Source organism: Aedes albopictus, chromosome 3 (genome assembly GCF_035046485.1).
Source record: "Aedes albopictus strain Foshan chromosome 3, AalbF5, whole genome shotgun sequence".
Classification (NCBI taxonomy): domain Eukaryota; kingdom Metazoa; phylum Arthropoda; class Insecta; order Diptera; family Culicidae; genus Aedes; species Aedes albopictus.
Window position 1 is genome coordinate 50,435,627 of NC_085138.1, and position 23,686 is coordinate 50,459,312.

At 37.4% G+C, this 23,686-nt stretch overlaps 1 protein-coding gene and 2 long non-coding RNA genes across 3 annotated transcripts; all 3 read left to right on the forward strand.

Annotated features, from left to right (window-relative positions):
* The first annotated feature begins 2,145 nt into the window (after positions 1-2,145).
* LOC115264911 (uncharacterized) lies at positions 2,146-4,665 on the forward strand. The gene is made up of 2 exons (XR_003896423.2): positions 2,146-2,569; positions 3,217-4,665. It is a non-coding gene; the product is annotated as an uncharacterized LOC115264911 (long non-coding RNA).
* An 11,624-nt stretch (positions 4,666-16,289) lies between these two features.
* LOC109407153 (uncharacterized) lies at positions 16,290-16,982 on the forward strand. The gene is made up of 2 exons (XR_002129554.3): positions 16,290-16,767; positions 16,837-16,982. It is a non-coding gene; the product is annotated as an uncharacterized LOC109407153 (long non-coding RNA).
* Positions 16,983-18,825: 1,843 nt separating this feature from the next.
* LOC109398755 (cyclin-dependent kinase 7) lies at positions 18,826-20,146 on the forward strand. Its single transcript, XM_019671144.3, has 2 exons — positions 18,826-19,000; positions 19,064-20,146. Exons 1-2 carry the CDS (start codon positions 18,947-18,949, stop codon positions 20,036-20,038), a joined length of 1,029 nt encoding a protein of 342 aa, XP_019526689.2. The 5' UTR covers positions 18,826-18,946; the 3' UTR covers positions 20,039-20,146.
* Positions 20,147-23,686: the final 3,540 nt, after the last annotated feature.

The following is a 23,686-nucleotide window of genomic DNA, read 5'->3' on the forward strand; positions in this document are numbered from 1 at the left end:
GGATAACGGGATTTGTTTATCATTTCGTTTAGTGGGAAAGATACAGTGAGCGTTTAAAATCTTTCACTCAAACGTAACGCTCTTGGGTTCATAAATTTTGAAATGACACCGGGTATAGAAAACAGAGACGTAGTCCTACGTCAAAAAGTGTTGCCGTTCAGGCGGCTGTTCACTCTTCGCTTCTCTACCTATTTTCTCTGGAAAGAGGTTCCTTGGCGTTGGCTTGCGCAAGCTCACGCTCGTTGAAAACTACTCTAAAGTGAGTCGATTTCGACTCACTTTGGTACAAAGTGGAACAGCTCATTTTAGAGTAACTGCAAGTTACTCTCTTTTGAGTAATGTTGAATTTTTTTAAAAGTGAGTTAAAAGTTACTCACTTTATAAAAGCACTGAAATGCAAAAATGAGTAGAAAGTTACTCACTTTTGTAAAAATAAATCCCGAATTTCCAAATTTTGCGTTCTTAAGTTTTTTTCAATAAACAACAATAATAAAAGAATAACGAAGTATTTTTATTACTTTAAATAATGCTGTTTGATACATTATGTTTATATTTTTGTCAACTGTTCGTGCTCGGCTTCATGGTATTCTTTGTTGTTCTTGTCTCTTCTTGCATGTTTGTGCATGTTGCACCGAGCGACCGTGTACTGTATTTGAATGCAATGTTGGCGGCCTAAAATACTTGATTTAATCATTATTCAAGAATACTTTTATGTAAAATCTTTTATAAACTTACTTGGTTTTATAGCGCCATATAAAAAAATGTCGTCTTCTCTAACGCAATTCGCAAAAGCTTGGGAGAACCCTAGGGAGAACCAAATGTTTTGACATTCTCTGAATCATTTGAAAAGATAATATTTCAATTCACATCCTTTAATAATTAGTTAAAAATACTTACCTCACATTTTGAATTTACTCTTTCCCGTTGAGTTTTCAATACCTAATTGTTGTATTTCTCTCCAAATATTCACTTTTTCCGTAGTCTCGTCCGTAGTAGTTCTGTAAGCAGCGACCTTGGTAGCGACTAAATTGCGACTAAGTTTTTGACGGTTATGTGAGTCGTTTTCAATATGCTAGATACTCAAAAGTGAGTAAACGTTCAAACTGTGTTGAGTGAGTCAAAAGCTACTCAGTTCGAATAAATAATCCTACTCACCTTTTGACATTTCAGCAAAAGTTTTGAAGTGAGTCGAAAACGACTCACTTTTGAGTCGTTTTCAACGAGCGTGTATAGGCCTTTTCAGTTGACAGGTCTGAGTATGCCACAGTTTACAAGTGCCGGAAAAAGGTGCAAACGCTGAACCACAGACAAACAGACGTAACACTTGCAAAATTTCTATCGACCACGCTTTTAACGATCATTTTAAATCTTCATAGTTGTGGCTTTCACAACCAGAGGCGCGCGCATCGTTTTTATATGCGTTTGACGTTTCATACTAGTGCCTTCTGTTGACGATATTGCACAACACTGTGATTCGTGCAACTTTTCCACCAGGTGATGGTAGTGTGAATGGGCGATGGATTTCGATGAAAATCGTTCAAGGTGTTACGTCTGTTTGTCTGTGGCTGAACTGTCATTTTCATATGAGAACTGTCAAAGGCCCCCAAAATCAGCTCATTTTAAACGTCTTCTGATAAGACCTATGGGGGTTCTATGGGTCGCTTGTCAAACGAGTCAAACGAACGACAATGAGCCATTTTACGAAGTGACAACAATGTTGATGATGATATTGGTTTTCACGGGTTATTGGACGCTACCTCCTGTCAAAATTCATTCATAAAATCGGCTCGTAAAATGGACTATTCGAACGACGGTTTCAGGTTCACCCGCATAAAAAAATACGATGCACGGTATCGTTGATATTATACGATGTTTATTGGTGGAATGATAATTATAAAAGTGATGATCGTTTTACGACAAAATGATAATGTTTGAAAAAAATCTATCATTCACACCTTTTGAAGCACAGACAAACAGACGTAACACTCTGATAATTCACATCGTACGTCGATTTAACGGTCTTTTTCAAAATTTGATAGTTGCCCGGATAAAAACGAACAATTAAGGCTATGGGAAAAACAATTGAAAAACCACAGATTCTTATGTTATCATTGCTTTCTATTGTGAATGTATTGTACAGTATTTTTAAAATTTGATTCTTTATAATGATTACAAAAGATTTACATTAGATTCCATGGTTACATACCCAAACAATAGATTAACATTTGAATTCTTTGTTACTGTTGGATTCAGCGTTCAAACCATTAGTTTACAATAGAATGTATCAGTAACATTGAAATGTACTGTTTTTCAATGGTCTGGACGTTTGAAAAAAAGGGTTTTTGTTTGGGTTTTTGAGTAATTCCGAAACAGTGTGTATCGATGACAGCCAAGTTTTGTTGTAGTCAGCTCGGTCGTCAGCGGTAAAAAATTCCGAATAGCAGTTTTGTGTGCGGAAAATGTGGAAAATTCACGCTCAGCTGCGTGAATTTTCCGCATTTTCCTCACGGGAGAAAATATAGTGTGTGGTGCAGTGCTGAATCATTCAACAGTTGCGGCATTTCAACAGGTTTGTATGTGTTTTGTTTGCGCTTTTGCGAGAGCCGAGAGGCGAGAAGTTGAGTTGGCAGGGCAGGGCTGGTAGCGAATCACACTTTCCCAGAAAAATTCTCAGGGTTGGTTCGACCTTTTTCATAATATAATAAAATCATCTAATTAGTACTTTTTACCTATATTTAAGATTTTTTTTAAGTTTTCTAAACTAACATTTGAAAAGGGCTAATTTTATTGTACCAGTATTAAAAAAAATATTAAAAGAAAATATTGAAAAAAAAAAATGGAAATATAGCAAGAAAAAGTTGCGAGCTTTAGATAAAGGAAGCATCATGGTTTTCTAATTTAAAGACCGCCCCAGAAAGTATGTATCAACGCACAGAGAAACTACTGGCATTTAAAAATTATTGATTATTGACTTAATATACTTGCACAAACGTTCTGTATACAGGACCTGCGATGCGACAGCGCCTTCGATTTTGACATTGACAGTACCTCGGACACTACTTTTAAGTTGGGTTTTGCCCCAATCTGCAAACATCTAACCATCGAGGCAGCCCATCTCATGAGCCCCCAACGAACGAATCGGCACTGTACATAAAATTCTAAGTTATATTTGAACCCACGTTTCGTTATTAATAACCCCTTCTCATCTCTCAACAGTGACAAGGACGTCAAGCCGGTGCGCGGTGCATAAGCAATCAACCCAGAGCTTGTTGAATGCCGATCTAAGCAAGATCTGCATGAGGGCCAACGGACTTATTGTAAAAATACTAATTTTCCCTTCCTTTAATTTGACTGCAATCTTGACTGCAATAGTTTCATCATCAAACTTTTTTTCGTGAAATCAAATGTGAAACATATTACTGAGTAGAACCGTAGAACCATCTTTTGCATTTGGTAGCTTTGCAAGGTTTTTAAATATAGGTTCGCTCTTTAAACTTGGAACACATGCATGCCTTTGAATCAAATTCTATATTGTATGCTGTATTCTACAAGCTGTAGTTCATCAAATGTCCATAAATGCTACAATAATGGTTAAGCACGCTGTAATGTTACTTTTGTACCTCATCACCCACTAAATGCAACTACATTAGTGGTCTAATAACACTTAGCGCGCTTCGGCACGGTTCCATTATGCCGCTTATAGTGTTGCCACATATAATGCTTAGTTTGCTAAACCCAGTTATCTGGCTGGTGGGACATGGGAGCCCAAGCTTCATCCATTAATGCAATTAGACGTTTATTGAACAATAAAATGAGCGATTCGAATATTTGAAGAACTTTTCAAAGAACATAGAAGCTTGTGTATAGTCAACATTTAACGAACTTAATCTATGCAATATCTTGCATTTTAACGCTTCGAATGATGTTCAAGTATAGGTTCAAGTTGTAGTATATCGAGTTTTTTTAGTGCTACAATAATGGTTAAGCACGCTGTAATGTTACTTTTGTACCTCATCACCCACTAAATGCAACTACATTAGTGGTCTAATAACACTTAGCGCGCTTAGGCACGGTTCCATCATGCCGCTTATAGTGTTGCCACATATAATGCTTAGTATGCTAAACCCAGTTATCTGGCTGGTGGGGCATGGGAGCCCAAGCTTCAATCATTAATGCAATTAAACATTACTCGATTTACGACATGCTTGATCCAAATATTAGATAATTGTTCGATCTGTGTTCTTAAAATGTAGCCCTGAATGTAGCATAAAATATACAAGCTTCTAGTCCAAATGCATAAAGATAGTTCAGATTCACTGTTTTTCAGAATTTTCTCAAGCAATCAGTAACAAAAGTAAAAAGCAGAAATAGATCAAATCATGCCAAAATGTTCATAATTGCTTGTAAAATAAAACTATTCCAAAACATTAGAATTTTCTGTTTCACAATAGAAAACAATTCCCAAACCTTTGGATAGGGCAAAACAGTATGTTCCGTAATCACAATTGAAAGCAATTCCAGAACAATAGAATCTAATGTGTAATTAAGTCAGTGCTCAAAGAACAATATGAAAACATAAGAATCTTGTGTATCACAATAGAAAACAATTCCCAAACCATTGAATGAAATGTGGAATCAGTAATAAAATTACTACTCAAAACAATACGTTTACCGTGCAATTCACTGTTTGAAACAATTCGAAAACATAAGAATCTTCTGTATCACACAAGGTATCACAATGGAAAACGATACCCAAACCATTGAATTCAATGTAAATACAGTACAAACAGTATGTTCTGTTTCACAATAGAAAACTATTCCAAAACAATTGAATCAAATGTGGAACCATAAATAAAACCACTACCCAAAACAATACGTTTACCATGCAATTCACTTTTTGGAACAATTCGAAAACATAAGAATCTTCTGTTTCACAATAGAAAACCATCCCCAAACCATTGAATCTAATGTAAGATCACAGTTCAAAATAGACAGTTCTTGGCATATTTAAAAGTTCAAAACAATACAAATACATAAAAATCTACGGTATATTTGATTCCCCGTATATGCATTAACAACATTTCATTTACATTAGAATCATCTGTTTTGCGAAAAAACTTGTATGGAAAAAAGTCCTTTTTTCTATTGTTACGATACTTAACAACCTATACAATTCAATGTGAAATGCTCATTCACATTTGATTCTATTGTTAGAAACATTTGATTCTATTGTTTTTCTACTGTTATTTTAACATTGAATTCTATTGTGAGAGTATGGTTTTCAATGGTACTGTTACATAAGAATCCTATGTTTTTCTATTGTATTTTTTATCCGGGTGGCCAACTGCCCAACCGTGGCGCTCGCATCGTTTTTGTTCGAGTTTGACGTTTGCTCACTACTGCCACCTAGTTGGTGGTCGGCCAAACATAGGCCTTTTAGCATTGGGCAAATATGTTTCCGTGACTATGATTTGAATCGAAAAATGTTCGAAGTGTTACGTCTGTTTGTCTGTGTTTGAAGTATCATATAACTTATGATAGTGATACATCCAATAATTTATGAATAATTTTTAATAATGTAATTCCCCATTAGTTTTATGACATAAATCAGTTTTGTCACTATATTTAAGGATTTAATGGTAAAATATGGACGTCATAAAGTTAGTTTGTAATACTAACTGGATTTAGCACCGCAGTTTATAACTTTTTGGGTGCAGAAACTCGCAAACTGATGGAATGCACTTAACACTGTGTAGCGTCGTACATTATGCCACATAAACATTTATATTTCAGTAACAAATTTTGAAAACGACGTATAATCAATGGTGTAGCATTGATTATACGTCGTTTTCAAAATTTGTTACCGATTTGATGTTTGTACGCGAGTTTGTACGTGCCATCACTTTAAAGCTCTTCCCCAATAGAAAAATATGATACAACGTGCTTAACAACCCTTTCGGGCTATCATCTTGATCATACATGGAATTATACAATCAGTCACCCAATCGCCAGTGTATGATACATTTTTATTAGGGTTGGGAGTGGCAGGTTTTGGTTATCGTCGGATTACCCAAGTAGCACCTGCAACTAAAATGGAAATGATCATCGTTGCAAACATGTTGCAACTGCGTTTTCATGAAACAAACAAAATTAAAACCTATTAAAATCCTGTTGTTAATGCCAAACTGAGGTGTAACAGTTTTATGACAACTAGCAAAATGAAAACAAACGTCATCATTAGTCGAAACTTGCGAAACCAATTTGTAACTGAAGTATAATCTGATTGTTTCAACGAATCTTGATTACAACCGTTTACAGTATGCGGCAGGAAAAAATGCGAAAGTGTTTTTCAACTTCAAACCTCATTTTCGTCCATTTGACATTAACCAATCTATGTTTCAACGTTCCATGATCTATAATAGGCTAGTTTTCTGAAAAGTTAATTAAAAAATTTCCCATTTTGGTCACTAACCTTTACAGGGCGGCGCCTGAAGATGAAGGCAACCAGAATTTTCAAACCGCAGAAAATCGCACAGGTCGCTAAATTTCGCATCTGATAAAACAAAATTTTTGATTTTCTCTACAATATCATCAAATATATGTACTTATTTCATCTGCTATGTGAAACTACATGGCTCTGGATCAGTGTGGTCTGGTTGTTCATCGAATTTGAGCTTATTTTGTTACTGTTATAGTCATTTTGTTTAATGACCATTGGGCGCGCAGTTTATTGATATCCGCTAATTAGGCCTACATTATCACATGTTAAACATCAAATGTGTTCATTTTTATTTTTCAGTGCTAGAATATAGACATTGACTGATACACTGTCATGAAAAAATAGTCATATATATCCCATATTTAGCGTGTAATAGTGCCTTGAACTTTTCGCATTTTTTCCTGCCGCACCCTGTACAAACCAAATCAACCAAAACATTGATTCTGATTGTTATAAACATGTTGCACCTGGAACTTATTTAGAACATAACGAACAATTTTGACAGGAGAGATAGAAGTTCCAAAATGTGCGGCAAAATGTTTTTGTGATCACGAAAAATATAAAATGCACTATAAAAAACCAAAATGTTTCAAAAATAACGAAATCATGTACAAATAAAATGTAACTTTGCCTTCATAAATTTATCGACATATTCCAAATTTTATAAAATTAAAGTGGTAAAATAGAAAAAAAATCTGATTGGAAGTATAATATTGACCCAATAAAAAAAAATTCTGCCTCATTTTCGCAGTACTGAACGACTGGTACCTACCTCTGGGAAGATTTGAATATATGGGGGTTTGAGAAATCCAACGTAACGCACAAAAATATTAGGAGTTTCCTACGAAAAATTTTACAATGGGTTTACATTTTTTTCAAAAAACGTGAAATTTTCGTTACGTAAGAAATGGACAGCCTCTTGTCGACGTAAATGGAAAGTACACGTCCAAGTGTCTTTTTTTTGTTATTTATGTCCTACACGGAAAATTCAAACTACCTTATTTTGGGTCGATTTTACCCTAAAATGAGTATATTAAATCCAATTATCCCAATTACCCAATCTATCCAACGGGAGTCCTTGAGGCCAATAAGCAAATTTTGGGAAAATGTAGATTTACCCAAGTTTGGGTTAAATGAAGGGGGTCTTGGGTTGAATTTACCTACTCTTGAGTATGTTTTTAGTTGGAGGTAAAGGCAATTTACCTTGCGTGAGTTTTATCGATTCACTCAAATGTTGACTTATTGGGCCGAACTATAGGATTGCGTAAAAAGAATCTAATTTTTGGTAGTTTGACGGTTCCGTGTACCACGTGCAGCATTGTTGTACTTTGTCAATACGGATTCCCATAGACATAATTCATGAAATAGTATCTTTCTAAATTCTAAAATTAATTTTCAGCATTTTATGGGTGCATTAAATAGGCTGCTGAAATGCACTCCGACAAAGCAATATGGCGAGTTAATTTTTACCATAAATGCTAGGGGCAAGACACTGTGCAATCCGGAGCAACTCTGAGCAATCCTGAGTAACTCTTTTTGCTCGAATGCATTCAGAAACGTCTCTACGAAGCGGGAAATCAGGCAAGACTGCTCGATTTTTCACTGGTATCAGGCAACACTTCAGGAAAACCAGAGTGATCCAGATCAATCCTGAAGAATTCTGAGCAACACTTCGATAACAGAGTTACTCTCGCCGTATCTGTCCTGCCCCTAGCATAAATGCCTAAATTTTCACTCGCATAATGATAGATAGACTGAGGCGCGTTGAGAATACGGAGCTAAAATGCGTAGCTTACCGATAAATCTTGAACGGCACACAAATTGATTTTCTCGGTCAGCCTTATTTGCGGTATAAGGCAATCCATGAGACAAATGCGATCAGCTGATTTTTTTTGTTTACCATGTATTTTTGACAATCGATGATCGGGGTGACAGTTGAACACAAAGGAATTTGTTCAGCACCGACGACACTTGACGAAACTTTGGTAAGCTGTACTCACACTGTGTTTACAGTTTTGGCTGTCACCCCCATCGCGAAAAGTCGTCATGGATTGCCTTATAATTATGCACACAATTTATTAATCACATGAACTCGAAACTGTTGATGCATAATTACTGGTAGTGAAGAATGTGGTGACTAGCTGACTAGTTGTCGAATCGGTCACCATTTGTTATGTCGACTATAAGTTGTATCTTGGTTATAATTCGATTGCGTATTGAAACCGTTTATATCAAGAATGGATGTTTTATATTAGCTCCACCTCTTGCGCTTTTTTGGTTGTAATTTAGTCGTTAATAAGACGATTGGTTCAAATGGCATAACTTTCAATATAGTTGCATACAAATTACTGGAACTTATTAATGTCCAAGTGTGTTGCTTGGGTAGCCAAATATCACTTACAAACTTACCTAGAGGCTTCCACAATTTATCTTGTATGGCTAAACCAGACGAAAATGTTGGAAGTTTCATACAGTCCAAAGAAAGAACGACATGTTCGAAACGTTTGCTCCAGCGCTTCCACCACAAACTAAGTTTGTGATTCCACTGTGACCCTTCAATTGGCTTCTTTAACGGTGTTGAGATAATTCCATATTCTGAATCTGCATGCAATGAATTTTGGTGCCCGGGAACCTATTTAAAAATTAATTTGAAGTTTGTATGGGAGCGATTTGTCGAATCACCCCTCGTCGCAGTTTGTACTGGGCGGAGCTGTCAAGCAGTTGCCCAGCTGTCAAAAGGTGATTTCAAAAAATCTCTTCGAAATCGATTTTAGGTACCAAAATAAAGTTCTAAAAATCTGAGAAAAATCATAGTGATTCAGAAAAAGGTGGTCTTTCGTATAAAATCAAAAAATCAAAACATTTTTCTTAATTTAAAAACCCAATTGGGCAGCGGCTCGTTGAACAATTTTCCACTTTTTTTCACCAAGTTTTCCACCTTCGGTACTTTTATGTTTTCGAACGTCCCGCGAGCACTAGTTCCATATGGTCCCGAACGAAGCGCGATAGGAGAACCTTGAGGAGAACAGCGAACCATGGCACCGACAGTTCAATTCCCGTTTTCACTAAACTAACGATTAAAAATAAACAACGATTCACATTATCATTCACGGAGTTGGCAGAACGCGAGAAATGCCCGCAGGGGTGTACACTTTTTTCGAGTCGATAAAGTAGTTTTGGTGAAATATTTCCGTGTTGTTTTTATTATTCCCTGTATGATCAAGTAGATGATAAAGCAATGATAGCTTGAATCATTGCTTGAAATTTTTGTTCGAGAAAAATGGCATTTTTGAATGGTAACGATACTTAACAACCAATTCGCTCTATCGTTGTAACTACGAAAATGATACCTGCTATCACCAAAACGTTTCGTTGTATCGTAGGTTTATGATCCAATTTATGATACCATGAATAATTGAAAAATGATCACCTGAATCACCGTCGTATAATATCGTTTTATTCGGGCAGTTAGCAATTCAACGCACAATAAAATAAAGAAGGTCAGTTATGTTCAACCAATGTTGTACTTTCAAACCATTGTGCAACGCACGAAATTGAGTAAAGTCTCGAGTAGAGTAGTATTAGTAAGAAGAAGAAATGTAAACATAGTGACTGTCAGTAACCTGTTTCCTCTCTCTCGATCAGGAGTTAAGGTGACATGGCTCATCACTGTGCTTTGGGAACATTCACAAATTTTGTCCAACTTTTGGAGGAGGGTGGTCTAGAAAAGTGTGACAGTATACACTCAGCCAAAAAAGCAAATGTCATAAGAATACCTTACACGCTTACCTGAAACCCCTCCTGAAACTTTGCCTGAAACCAAGCCTGAAACTACCCATCGATTGGGTCGATTCTACCCGGATTTTCATGTCGTTACTAGGGGCAAGACACTGTGAAAACGAGAGCAACTCTGAGAAATTCTGAGTTACTCTTTTTATCGATGATCGACGAAATTTGTTGAAAGACATCCCTAAAACTGCAATTTTCATTCAGCACACGTAACACTTTGCAGTTTGACATTGGTGCCTGATCACACTTTGGCATAGATGGGAGAAATTCTGAAGAACGGTGAGGAATTCTGAGCAACACCTTGAACACAGATTTGCTCTCGTTAGATCTGTCTTGCCCCTAGTGTCGTTAGTAGTTGTCAAAATTCGGGTAACCCGAAAACCCAGATTGGTTGAATCTGGGTAAAGATCTGGGTAATTGGCACTTTGTCACTTTCCGGCTCGAAAATATGGCATCGGTCAGAAGAAGCCTGTGAATTATGAATGTTTTCATGGCAAATATGCTGAGAAATGATGTGAAAACAGTGAAATCAGGTAAGTGGGCAACGTATGGAAATTAAGAGTTTTTTTATCGAAATTTATTTAAATAGGAAATAAATTAATAAAAACAAGGCCCAGGAGGAGCCGAGGGAGGAGCTGGATTATCATTAACCCATATTTTGCCACCAACATCGGTAATCGGAACTTCTAGCAACCCTATCCACTTATCCGCGAGCGGTAATGGCGGCGGCGGGCACAATCCACTTATCCGCGAGCGGTAATGGCGGCGGCGGGTATAGCCAACCGGTTCGGATTTTGACGTTTCTTGGGGGAAAGTCAAAACAGTTTCATTCTCCTCCTCACCCCTTCACCCACCAATCGGTGGCGCCAACCGATTGCGATCCCCAAGAAACGTCAACATTCGAATCGGTTAGTTGTGCCCGCCGCCGCCATTACCGCTCGCGGATAAGTGGATTAATCGATTCGGATTTTGACGTTTCTTGGGGATCGCAATCGGTTGGCGCCACTAAACGGTGGGTGAAGGGGTGAGGAGGAGAATGAAATTGTTTTGACTTTCCCCCATGAAACGTCAAAATCTGAACCGGTTGGATATGCCCGCCGCCGCCATCACCGCTCGCGGATAAGTGGATAAGAGCGTCGGAAAAAATCACACACTGGAAACATTAGTTGCTGTTTTGTTTTGATTCTGCATTCCGTTTCGCCCCGTTAGAATGACTTTTAAACAATTTTTAGTTTGAACGATGAGCAGATCGGCGGGGGTCAAATTAAAAAGTCTAGATTGAGTTTAAATAAGAAATGAAATGAAGGGCGAAAGTAACATGAGAGAGTTCTCTTCATCGACTCTCTCTTCTGCAAATTAAAGTGACAAGATGCAAATTCAATCGAAATATTTTACACTTAGACGCTAGATTGCATCGCAACCTAGCGATTTATGACCAAAAAGTGCAACCATACTTGCATCTTGTCACTTAAATTTGAAGAAGAGAGAGTCGATGAAGAGAACTCTCTCATGTTACTTTCGCCCTTATTTAAACTCAATCTACACTCTGAAATAATAAAAATCACGAGCAGTTTAAAAAGTACTCATTTTTGTATTTTTTCAAGTTTAAACTTATCGTAGTATTCAAAGTATACTGTCCTCACATATAAAGTTATACTGAACAAGATTTTCGCCAGAATATTTTACCAGCGTATTGTGCGGCCGCTCTTGGAATTTGTGGTGACTATTGCCGCCATTCCTTTAAGTCAGTCTCATTTTTTTGCTTTCTGTTCAAGAACCATTTTTAACTCACCGGGCATAGAAAACACCCTGCTTTTAGCTGCTCATCAAAGGTAGGTGATTGTGATAACATATACCGACAGCTAAGAATTGAATGTTTTCATTTTCTGTAGGCCCTTCTATCCAGAAAGTTTCAACCCAACGGCATCCAGCAGAACTCGCGGAGCGCAGCTCCCGGATAAAAACTAACCATAGGGTGTATGGTGAAAATCATTTCTGCACCATACAGTGTACCAGCTACAATAAAGTGTATTGTGATGAAATGGTTCGCTATACTATACATTTACATTGGATTTTTATGTAACAATATATTATACTGTTTTTCTTACGTTTGAACCATTCACTTTTCCGAAACATTTTTCCGTGAATTTTTAATTATTTCTGGTGTTCGATTTGAATAGGTCGTATGTTTGCTGTGATTCATATGCAGATTCGACCTATTCAAATCGAACACCAGATTTATTCAGTTTAACATTTTTTCCGTGCTTTGTTTTGTTGATGTTTGTGACTTTTTTGATGCAAAGGAAAGCTTTCATAGGAAAGAGAAAAAAGTGAATAAGTTGAAACATCAATTGAAAATCAATAACATGTGGTAAACCAAATGTCCTATTCTAAGAACTGCAGGTCCAAGCAGGGGTCCAAGAGATATGGCGGGCTAGGTGTGTAGAGTGCGATGAGAGAAATACGAATGTAGGCCAACCCGGAATGATGCAGGTCAGATTATCGTAAATCAGTGGATGAGTTCAACACTATTATTTCTGTATTTGCATTTAGGGGAATTTTCTCCTCTTTTCTCATGTGAACTTGCCTTCGACCACAATCGAATCAAATGCGATTGACAAACTTTATCTTTGACGTAGAGCCATCTTTAACACATGGACTGGACTGAACACTGAAATGACTTTTAATATAGGTTAGTCTGCGGGTTCGCTTTTTAACCTAACTTGTACTTTAATCGAACTTGACAGTTTTCTCATGAGTTGTTATGTATTTCCGTGTATTTCAAACTTTAGTCAAACTGGAGCCTCAATATTGCAATAACGGTTAAGCACGCTGTAATGATACTTATGTACCTCGTCACCCACTTCATGCAACTACATTAGTGGTCTAATAATACTTAGCGCGCTCGGCATAGTTCCATCATGCCGATCAAAGTGTTGCCACAAATAATGCTTAGTTTGCGAAACCCATTTATCTGGCTGGTGGGGCATGGGAGCCTAAGCTTCAACTGTTAATGCAATCAGAGACTACTCAGACATCGACTCAGACTTAGACGTGGGCGATCCAATATGAAGGGTTATCCAAAACCGCTCTGGAGAATTCCCAAAGCGCATTCTCATAATGCTAGTAAGCCTAAGATGCCATTAACAGGAGGAAAATGACAAGATAATATAACATTATATGGTTTATGTAATGTAAACCAATACAACATAACAAAAGAGAACCATTCCAAAACCATTTAATTAAATATATAACCAGTAGTGAAACTACAATTGAAAACAATATATTTACGGTACATTTTATTGTTTGAAACCATATGTGTACCATACAATGTACGGTTTATTAAAACCCACGTATCAGTATTTATAACAATTCATTTACAATATAATGTATGGTTTTGCAAAAAAATATATATGGAGAAAAATATTTTTTTATATTGTTACGATACTTAACCACCCGTATAGTATATTGTAAAAATCTTATTTACAATATACTGTATTGGGTTCTACATTACATTTTATTGTTTTTGTATTTTTATTTTTACAGTGGTGTATATTGTAAAAATATGGTTTTAAATAGTACTGTTACAATACAACGTTCGGTTTTTCTACTGTATTTTTTATTCGGGCTGTCTGCAGTGCGGGTGTTTAACGAAAGAATCATCCTGCTGCCGTTCCATTTCATCTGCCGGGAGATTCCGTAGTATATAGAGCTCCGCAATCGACATAACTATCAGCACAGAGAACAGACGTCCAAGCTCATGTAGTGCTATTGTGTAAAGCATTGCAACGGCTGTTTTGAAATAACTGGGAATGTGGCCATTACGCGGCGCTGTCAAATTTCAAATCGGGGTACAAATTTGCCGTTGTTTTACCTTTTGGCGCTAGTGTCACCAAGTGTGCACCCTAGTATAGTTCCACCAAGAGAATGTGGTGGTTTTACTTGGAAAACAAACAATAAATTATTGTTCAACTTGTTTCTAATTGAAAATAATGAAACTAATTATCAATGGGTTGCTCAAATTTTGTAGCTGGATTAATGAAATAATCATAAACATCTTGTTATTTGAGCAAATACAGCTCAGAATCTGGGTAGAAAAATTTAAAGGTGCGCTAGTGAAATATTTCTTTAGAAAACGCCATCATGGTGTCGAAACAAGTTTTTGAGTGGGAAAGTCACCGTCGATGTCGCTTCTGAGCTTGTTTTTTCTTTACACAAGATTTTCATGCAATTTTGTTCGAGCATGTTCGTCTGTTCTCTGTGCTATCAGGCCACACGTCTTACTAACGGATTACCGGAAGAATCTCAGAAAAATGTAAGTAGAAGTAAAAATAAAGAACTGATCTAAGGTTTGAATCAAACGGAATCTATGTTGCAGGTTACGATCCAGGAACGCCAACCAACCCCACACACTCGAAGACCTCTTTCCGTCCTGCTGGCGTACCCGCCCTTCGGAACTATCCGTAACCCAACCCAAGAGTGAGATTTATTGCATGACCGATGTGGAATTCCCCTTCGAAGTATCGTGATGATCATCCTGATGGAAGCTACTGTTTTCTTTATGTACATTTAGTTGCTAAATCCGTCATTTCTAAATAAACTTGATCATTAGTTTTATTTTTCATTTTTCTGTTTTTTATTTTTCAACAAAAACAACAAACTTCCTAATCATTTTTAGGTAAACCTCAAGTAAACTAGCATTGATATATCCAAGCTATACTCGTGGGCGTATTTATTGAAGTTATACTTGCGGCGTATAGCCTGCCTATATACCAAGTCTGGGCTCAACCAGGCGAAATGGATATAGCGTGGGATTTATACTATTTAGTATAGATTTTTTTCTGAGTGTAGAAGTGTTCAGATTACATGCGGACAAACCAACGGGGGTAAACGGTATCTCTACAAATTTCCAATGTTTATGCACTTGATAAGCAAACCACACTCAGAAAAAAAGTATAGTAACGCGAACCATGACATTGTGCTTAATTTCACTATTCCCAAATATCGTAAACACAACTAAAAACTTCTTTACACGTACCACAAGCCAGTGAAAATTACCATGCTACATGGTAACTGTAACATGGTGAGATTCATAATGTACATGTTCAACAGTACCATTCCATTTTTGCCATTCATCGAGCAGACATAGTAATATTGACTAAAAAAATATTAGCCCAAACTTCCAACATTTTCGAGCTTACAACGCATCATAGTTGTTGCAAATATGCAGTTGTTATTGTAATTCCGGCCATTTTGGCGAAAGATTGACAAATGACAGAAGTCTTTGGATAATCCAATTTACAATTAGAAATCTCTCTTACATTGATAAAGGTGCAAAAAGTTCACGGTAAGTAAATGCATTATCCATCACAAATAATGTCTAATCAAATAAATCCACCATCAGTAACCGAATCATCTCTCAAATGATGCTCCCGATATCCATCCGGCAGTTAGTCGAAGCACCTCAGCAAATAAACCGCCGCTTCTAAACTAAACCAGATTGCTCGCTATTCTGCCAGCTGCAGACCCTGATTATCGGTGTTACCGCGGTGACAACACCAGGTAACGATAATAACATGAATTTCCGTCGCCCAAGCTTTTCCAAATTGACTTCCACTTTCTCTGATTTGTAGCTGTCATCAATACTAATCCGGTGGGAACGATCAAGTGATGCAGCAATCCCTGAATGAGGCACCAAGCTTAATGAGGAACCTGTGGAGAAACTTATATTTCGGCGCAGCACTCATGGGGAAACTTAAGTCTCGGGCCGCGGACGATAATTTCGGTTGGAATCCTTGAGTTTGATGCCATGGATATTGTCAAGATGTACATGTTTATATATTTATATCTAGATTGCCTATGTAAATTATTAAATAAAATGTGGAATAAAATTAGTCAAATCCATGTTTTCCTAAATAATAAACAAAGAAAATGACATTACCATGCTACCACACACATGGTTATTCATACCAAAAACGATGGTCAATCGTACTATGTGCACATAGTAAAACTAAGTATGGGATGAGGTTCGAAAATACTATAAAATGTAAACATAAAGCGACATGGTAAATTGAACCCCGCACATGGTAATTTCAAGCAGGAAGCATAGTCTACCAAAATCAAGTGGTAAAAGTGTTTTAAGTTGACCCTCGATCCGGTCATAATTACTATGTCCTTTTTTTCAGTGCAGGGATGCCACACGGTTGTTTGTAAAAACCCATCGATGAGTAAAAAAATACTCATTTTTGAAAAAGATGCAGTTCTGTCAAAACATGGGTAAAACGGATATCACGAAAAGGGTAAAAAAATACCCGTTGTTGAAAACAGCTTTGCTACCCATTAATGGGTGAAAAATAGTTGTGAACATTTTTACAAACACGCCACATTTTGGTCTCGTTAGCTGAACAGGACTGAACATTTTCCTGCAACCAAAATAGGAATAAAATGGCAGAGATAAAAGAAATATAGCAACAAGAATGGTAAGTAACAAAAAGCACTGAAATCAGTCACACATATTGAGCCATTTCCAAATTATTTGTAATCTTCAGATGACATCTGCGACGATTGGCGAACCATCCTGGAAGCGGCACCATCAAGGGCACCATCCTCATCAATAATTGGAATTTCGAACAATTTAATTATCAAATATGTGATTGACAATCATCTCTGTAATAAAAATAATAGGAGGAATATACTTATTGTTTGTTTCACTAAACGAGCATAAAACTTGATTGATATTTTCATTCTCAATTCGGTTGTTCTAAAAATGGGTATTTTTTCACCCATTTTGCAGCGGGAACGCGTTTCGTACAATGGGTAAAATTTTACCCATCGTTTGACATAAACTGTCTCTACCCATTAATGGGTAAAGCGCCTTTACCCATTAAATGGGGAGAGGCAGTTCTAGCGAAAATGGGTGTTTTTTCACCCATTAATGGGTTTTCGTAAACGACCGTGCACATACACTGAAAGGCGGCTTGCAGTTGAAATTACTATTCTGAGGGTCAACTTAAATGCACAACGCCACTTGATTTGTGCAGACTGATTTTCGTTTCATCTCAACAGGTTTATGTTTTCAATTCTACCATGGACCCGATTTACAATTAAAAAAAGTGTCTGTTGGCAGCCGGATTCGAACCAAGAACCTTGAGATCACCAGGCTCGCACGCTACCACTCGGCTATCGAACCGGTTGATAAGTAAGGAAACAAAACGCACACAAGAAGCGTTTGTTGGTCGATGATCACGTTTTGCCATGGTAAATTTGAAAACATTTGTGTGCTCGTCATTACCGCAAGCTGTCTATCAGTGTATACAGATTTCTAGCGTAACATTTGAAAAGGGCCTAACTGCAAAACGTAAACATTGAGAAAATCGCATGAGAAGATTACCTTCCAGATTAGTTAATCCTATTTGAAAACGAAAGATTTTTTTAGGTGTTTTATTCCATCCATTGACACGTAAGGAAGTCTACTTTATGATTCTGTGCATTATTTGCATTATACTATAGCAAAAATCCAATAAATAATAGATTTTGAACATGGACGGCAGATAGGCCCTTTTACAATCTCAAAATCAGTTAGGCCCTTGCAGTTAGGCCCTTTTATCGTTGGCAATTTCAGTTAGGCCCTTTTATTTTTTCCTTATTTTTGGCTAATATAAGTTATTCTGGATTATTATTATTGATAATTCAAGGAAAGTTAAAGAACTACTCAAAATTATTGAAAAATATGAAAAATAACCCAAATTTACAAAAGGGCCTATCTGATTTGAGGGGTAATTTTCAGTTGGGCCCTTTTATTTTTTTCTTTATTTTAGCTAATTTGAATTATTTTGGATTTATTTGCATCGATAATTCAAGGAAAGTCTAGGGGCAGGACAGATACAGCGAGAGGAACTCTGTTATCGAAGTGTTGCTCAGAATTCCTCAGAATTGCTCTGGATCACTCTGGTTTTCCTGAAGTGTTGCCTGATACCAGTGAAAAATCGAGCAGTCTTGCCTGATTTCCCGCTTCGTAGAGACGTTTCTGAATGGATTCGAGCGAAAAGAGTTACTCAGGATTGCTCAGAGTTGCTCCGGATTGCACAGTGTCTTGCCCCTAGAGGAAAGTCAAAAAATTACTAAAAATATTGGAAATAATGAAAAATAATCAAAATTTACAAAAGGGCCTATCTGATTTGAAAGGTAATTTTCAGTTAGGCCCTTTTGAATGCAGTTAGGCCCTAAAAGATTATTCAATTTCAGATAGGCCCTTTTGAAATTTATTTAAAAAACGGGTAAAATAGCTCTTTTCGCATTGATTAAGGTGTTATGGGGTAGCTTAGGTAGATATTGATAGGAATAGAGAAAAATCGGGTTTGTTTACATTTTGCAGATAGGCCCTTTTCAAATGTTACGCTAGATTTTTATCAATCTTTCGGGTGTTTGCGTGAACGGTTTTTCGTAAAAAGGCACAAGACCTTTTGGGCCTTTTTCAAATTTTGCTCCAGAAAGTATCGCCCAGCTCTATTTTCGAAACTGTCCGATTTTCTAACCCGCAGCGAATCTTTTTCGCATGTTGTTTTTGTGTACAATCTCTCTCGGCTCTGTTTTAAAATAATAATTGTTTTAATTATTAGTTAAAAATTATTATTTCTTTCTCAAATATATTGCTCAGCAATGGAAAATCGACTCAATCGATATGAAAAAATTGATTTCTTGGGCGAAGGTCAGGTATGTACTCCCGAAAAGATAAGTATTTCCCTCGATTGATAATGATACCATTCCTCCCCGCAGTTCGCTACTGTCTACAAAGCCCGGGACGTCGAAACGAGTGAAATCGTTGCGGTGAAAAAGATCAAAATCGGTAACCGCGAGGAAGCGGCCGACGGCATCAACCGCACCGCCTTGCGGGAAATCAAACTCCTGCACGAGTTGCACCACGAGAACATCATCGGACTGCTGGACGTGTTTGGCCACAAGAGCAACGTTTCGCTGGTGTTCGATTTCATGGACACCGATCTGGAAATTATTATTAAGGATCCGAAGATTTTGCTGACCCCGGCCAACATCAAGAGTTACATGATTCAAACGCTGAAGGGGCTGGAGTACCTGCACCATCATTGGATTCTGCACCGGGATTTGAAGCCGAACAATTTGCTCATCAGCGGATCCGGAATTTTGAAGATTGGAGATTTTGGCTTAGCCAAATTTTTCGCATCTCCCAATCGGATGAACACCAATCAGGTGGTGACCCGGTGGTACCGCTGTCCGGAACTTCTGTTCGGAGCTCGGCAGTATGGGACCGGGGTGGACATCTGGGCCGTGGGATGCATTCTGGCGGAACTTTTGCTTCGGGTTCCGTTTCTTCCGGGGGAAAGCGATCTGGACCAGTTGACACGGATCTTCCAGGTGATGGGAACGCCCACGGATGAAAATTGGCCCGACGTTAAGTCCCTTCCGGACTTTGTACAGTACAAGCTCTTTCCGCCCATTCCTCTCAGGGATATCTTTACCGCAGCCTCGGACGATTTGCTGGACTTGGCCAATAAGCTACTGGCGCTGTTTCCTCTAAATCGGTGCACCTGTACCGAAGCACTCAAGATGCCGTACTTTTCCAATAAACCGGCCCCGTCTATTGGCAGTAAGCTCCCGATGCCGGCCAGTTACTACGCCGGAACGAAGGACAAGGAGGATAAGCAGCCAACGCTGAAGCGGAAACTGGCGGACACGGTCGATGGGGGGACACTTCCGAAGCGGTTGCAGTTTTAGTCATTCCGGTAAGTCGAATTTTCTTATTTCTAGGTTTTATTTTTACTACGGGCAGAGTTGTTCCTTGTTCTTTACATTTTCAAGGTAGAATAAATCAATTTTCAATAAGTGCGGAGTTTGCAATCCTATGGTTCAATAGCAGTGAAAGAAAGCCATGGAACAAATTATTCACAGATTTTTTGGAATGCTTTCAAAAAAAAAAGCTTCAGGAATTCTTCTAATATGTAATTATTCTACGAACTCCTGCAATAGTACAACGGTAGAAATCATCCAACATTTCTTCCAAGAATTCCACGGGAAACTCTTTCAAAAATCCCTTCGAGAATTCTTTCAAGGGTTGTAGTACCAGAAATTCTCCAGAGATTCTTGAGATTTTTTTTTCGGAAATGCTTCCACGGATTTCTCCAGGAATTATCTTGAGAACTCACCCAAGAGTTTTTCCAAATATGTACTCTTTCAAGAACTCATCTTAGGATTCCGGCATTATTCGAAGCATTTTTCAGGCATTATTCGCTTGCTGAACACAGCATCAGCGTGGTACTCACAGAATTCTTCAAAGCAACATTCCAAGAATTCCATCAAAAAATTATCCAGCTTTTCTTTAAATAACTCTTTGAGAAATGTTTGAGAATTCACACAAAATTCCCTGAAAAAAATATCATGAATTCCTCCGGTAATCATTGGTAGACCTAGTCCAGAACTTTCATTCCAGCATTTCTCGGGAAATCCTCTCGATATATCTTGAGCAATTCTTCCAAGAACTGCATCATACATTCTTCTCAGATTCTCTTGGGAATTCTGCAAAAGACTCCTCCAGGAATTCTTCCAATAATTTTGTCCAAAAATTCTTCTAAGGATTACTTCTGTAATTCTTTAACCTTCTGGACACGAGTTATTTTGCCGATGCTGCCGCGAACACGCTTGTTATGCATCACCAGGGTCACATGTGTATGGTTCCTTTGACCCAAAGGCACTTTTTTATTATCTCCAGAAATTCTTAAGAAAAAAAGGCGAGGTTTTTTCCAAAAAATCTTTCAAGGATTTCTGTAGGAATGCTTCTAAGGATTAATGTAGGAGTAAGTAGTCATTAAAGAGTAAAAAAAATTGCAGTAATGTTTTTTCCAGCAATTCTCTCAATTTAATGTTCGATATTTCTTATTCTTTAAAAACTTTGTCCAAAAATACTTCCAGGGACTCATCCAAAAATGTCCAGGGTTGTTTTTCAAGAATTTCCTGCATTTCTTTCAAGAATTCTTCTTAGAATTTCTACAGAAATTCTTCTTGAGATTTCTCAAGAAATGTTGTCGATCAAATGTCCGGTAGTTCTTTCAAGGATTTGTTTAGAAATTAATTCAACGATTTATCTGTAAATTCTTTCAAGATTTTTTTTACAAGAATTCTTCCAAAGTCTTTTCCAGGATTTCTTTTAATCCTTCGTCATCGAATTTTTCAAAGAACATCAAATAATTTCTCCAGAAATACTTCCGAAATTCATCCAGGAAATCGTTTAAGAGCTGGCCATCCAAGAATTCATCCAAATTAATAAAACGATTTCTTGAGAAATTTCTCCTCTGATTAATCATGTGATTTTCCAAGGTTTTCCTTGAAAACTGTTTTACAAATTCCTGCAAGATCCTTGAAGGGATCCATTGCAAGAATTAATGAAAGGTTTTCATGGTAAATACGTGGACGTATTCATGTAATTATCTCTGGAGTTTTAGAACAAACTTCTGGAAAATCCCCTGGAGATTTGGCCAATTTTTGGCGAAATCCAACGCTTGGAGAAAGCCTGGAAGAACTCCCAGATGGTTTCTTCAAAGAACTTCTGAAAAAAAAAAAATCCCTGGAAATCCTTGGTAGATTTCCTGGAGAAGTATTTTTAAGCATTATAAAAGGATTCCTTCTGATGATTCATTAAAACATCTGGATCTAGAAAATGTTTGAAGCATTCCTGGTGGCCGTCATCGAAAAATTTCTAGACAGATACTTGAGGTTATTCCAGCAAAACAATTTGTGGTGCAGTCCTTGGATAATGAATTATTGATAAAATACATAAATAGATAAATCGTTCGAGGAAAAAATCGGAAAAAATAATGAAGGAATCTTAAAAAATGGGTGAAAATATTCCTGAAAGGAAAGAATCTGCGAAAAGTTCTACAGAAACATCAGATTTTGGAAAAATCTTGTAGAAATAATCCTTAAGAAATCCTTGGAAATATCTGCAGAAATTCTGTACAGATTTTGTGCGATTTAACCTTGCTGAAATTATAAAAAAAGCATTTTTGAAAAGTCATGGAGATGAGTTGCGATGGAGAGCTCGGTCGGGCCGCATTTTACGATGGGAAAATCGAAAAAGTGACGCGATCGTGTGGCAGTTGCGGTTCATTGTCTTCGGTGCAGACAATTATTGATGGAGTCAAGGCGGGGTTGCGGTCATCTGACGTGAGTGAGATCATTCTGATTTTTTCTTAGAAGGAGTCGAGGTAATTTTGCCAATGCGGTTTCATAAAACTCCCTTAAAACCACATAGAGTGCCGTAACATTTACAAATTTATCCTGCAGCTCCTATAATGACTTTATATTGAAGCAATAAAAAAAAGAAAGTTATTCAATAATTTAGAAAAATAATACAGAATTAGCCAAATTACCTCAACGCCTGATCACAAGCACCGCACTAGACTACTTTCGTTCGAACACATAATACGTGACTAGCAATCTAAGCATGAAATGCTCAAATTTGAATGTATAGAACTGACAGCGACGAATATCAAGTTTGTTAAGTTTTGATTAAAGCGCAGTTTCGAGTTCGAAATGAATCGCTCAAGAAACTTCTTGAGTGATTCCTGGCAGAAACTTTCTTCGGTGACTGCCATTTGAACTGTCATTTCTTCGCTACTGCGTACTGCGATCGAAGAAAACCCGGTTTCTTGAGCGATTCAGGCAAGGAATATCCCATGCATCAAAATAGGGTGAGAAATTCCTTCTGAACTGCAAACAGTGCTTAAAGGACAAACTTCTAAAAATCCCGCTTCAACAGTGCATCAGAACTTCGGACGCACAAATCTCAAGAAGCAAGCATCAAACAACAGTGCATTTCATTATTCTGTTCTTGATCACTTGTAATAAGCTTAAAATAAGAAGCTCAAGTGTGCCGGTTTTGTTTACGAACAGATTTGTGTGCTCGAAATCGTGAGTAGGTGCCCAAGTCGGCCATTGTGGCGGCCATTTTGGGATTCTAATAAGTCTGCCCTAAAGTGATATGAATGCTTAATTGAAAATAGGGTGCCCTATGCACATACAGGGGATACTCAAAATAGCTGGGACAGGTAAAATTTTCACTTTTCAAAAAATCTTCAACTAGCTGTAACTTTTTGAAGAGGGCATCAAATTTTCTCAAATTTTTACTGTAAGTTCATCAATTAGGTGTGTATCAAAGGTTCAATTTTGGAAAAGACCGGGCTATTCTTCACGAAGTAAGGAAGATTCTAGAAAAAGGTATAATTATCCGATAGCCAATTTTGAGCTGTTATATATCCGGATTCAATGAACCAAATGCAATGAAATTTTGATCATTTATGACTCATATAATGAGCTATTGAAAACTTTTGACTTAATTTAAAATTCTTTACACGAAAGAAAATTATAACG

Excerpts from the sequence above, each read along its gene's own strand:
- LOC109398755 (XM_019671144.3), top strand. The coding sequence starts at position 18,947 with ATGGAAAATCGACTCAATCGATATGAAAAAATTGATTTCTTGGGCGAA. Across the intron at positions 19,001-19,063 it reads ATTTCTTGGGCGAAGGTCAG|TTCGCTACTGTCTACAAAGC; the intron begins GTATGTACTCCC and ends TCCTCCCCGCAG.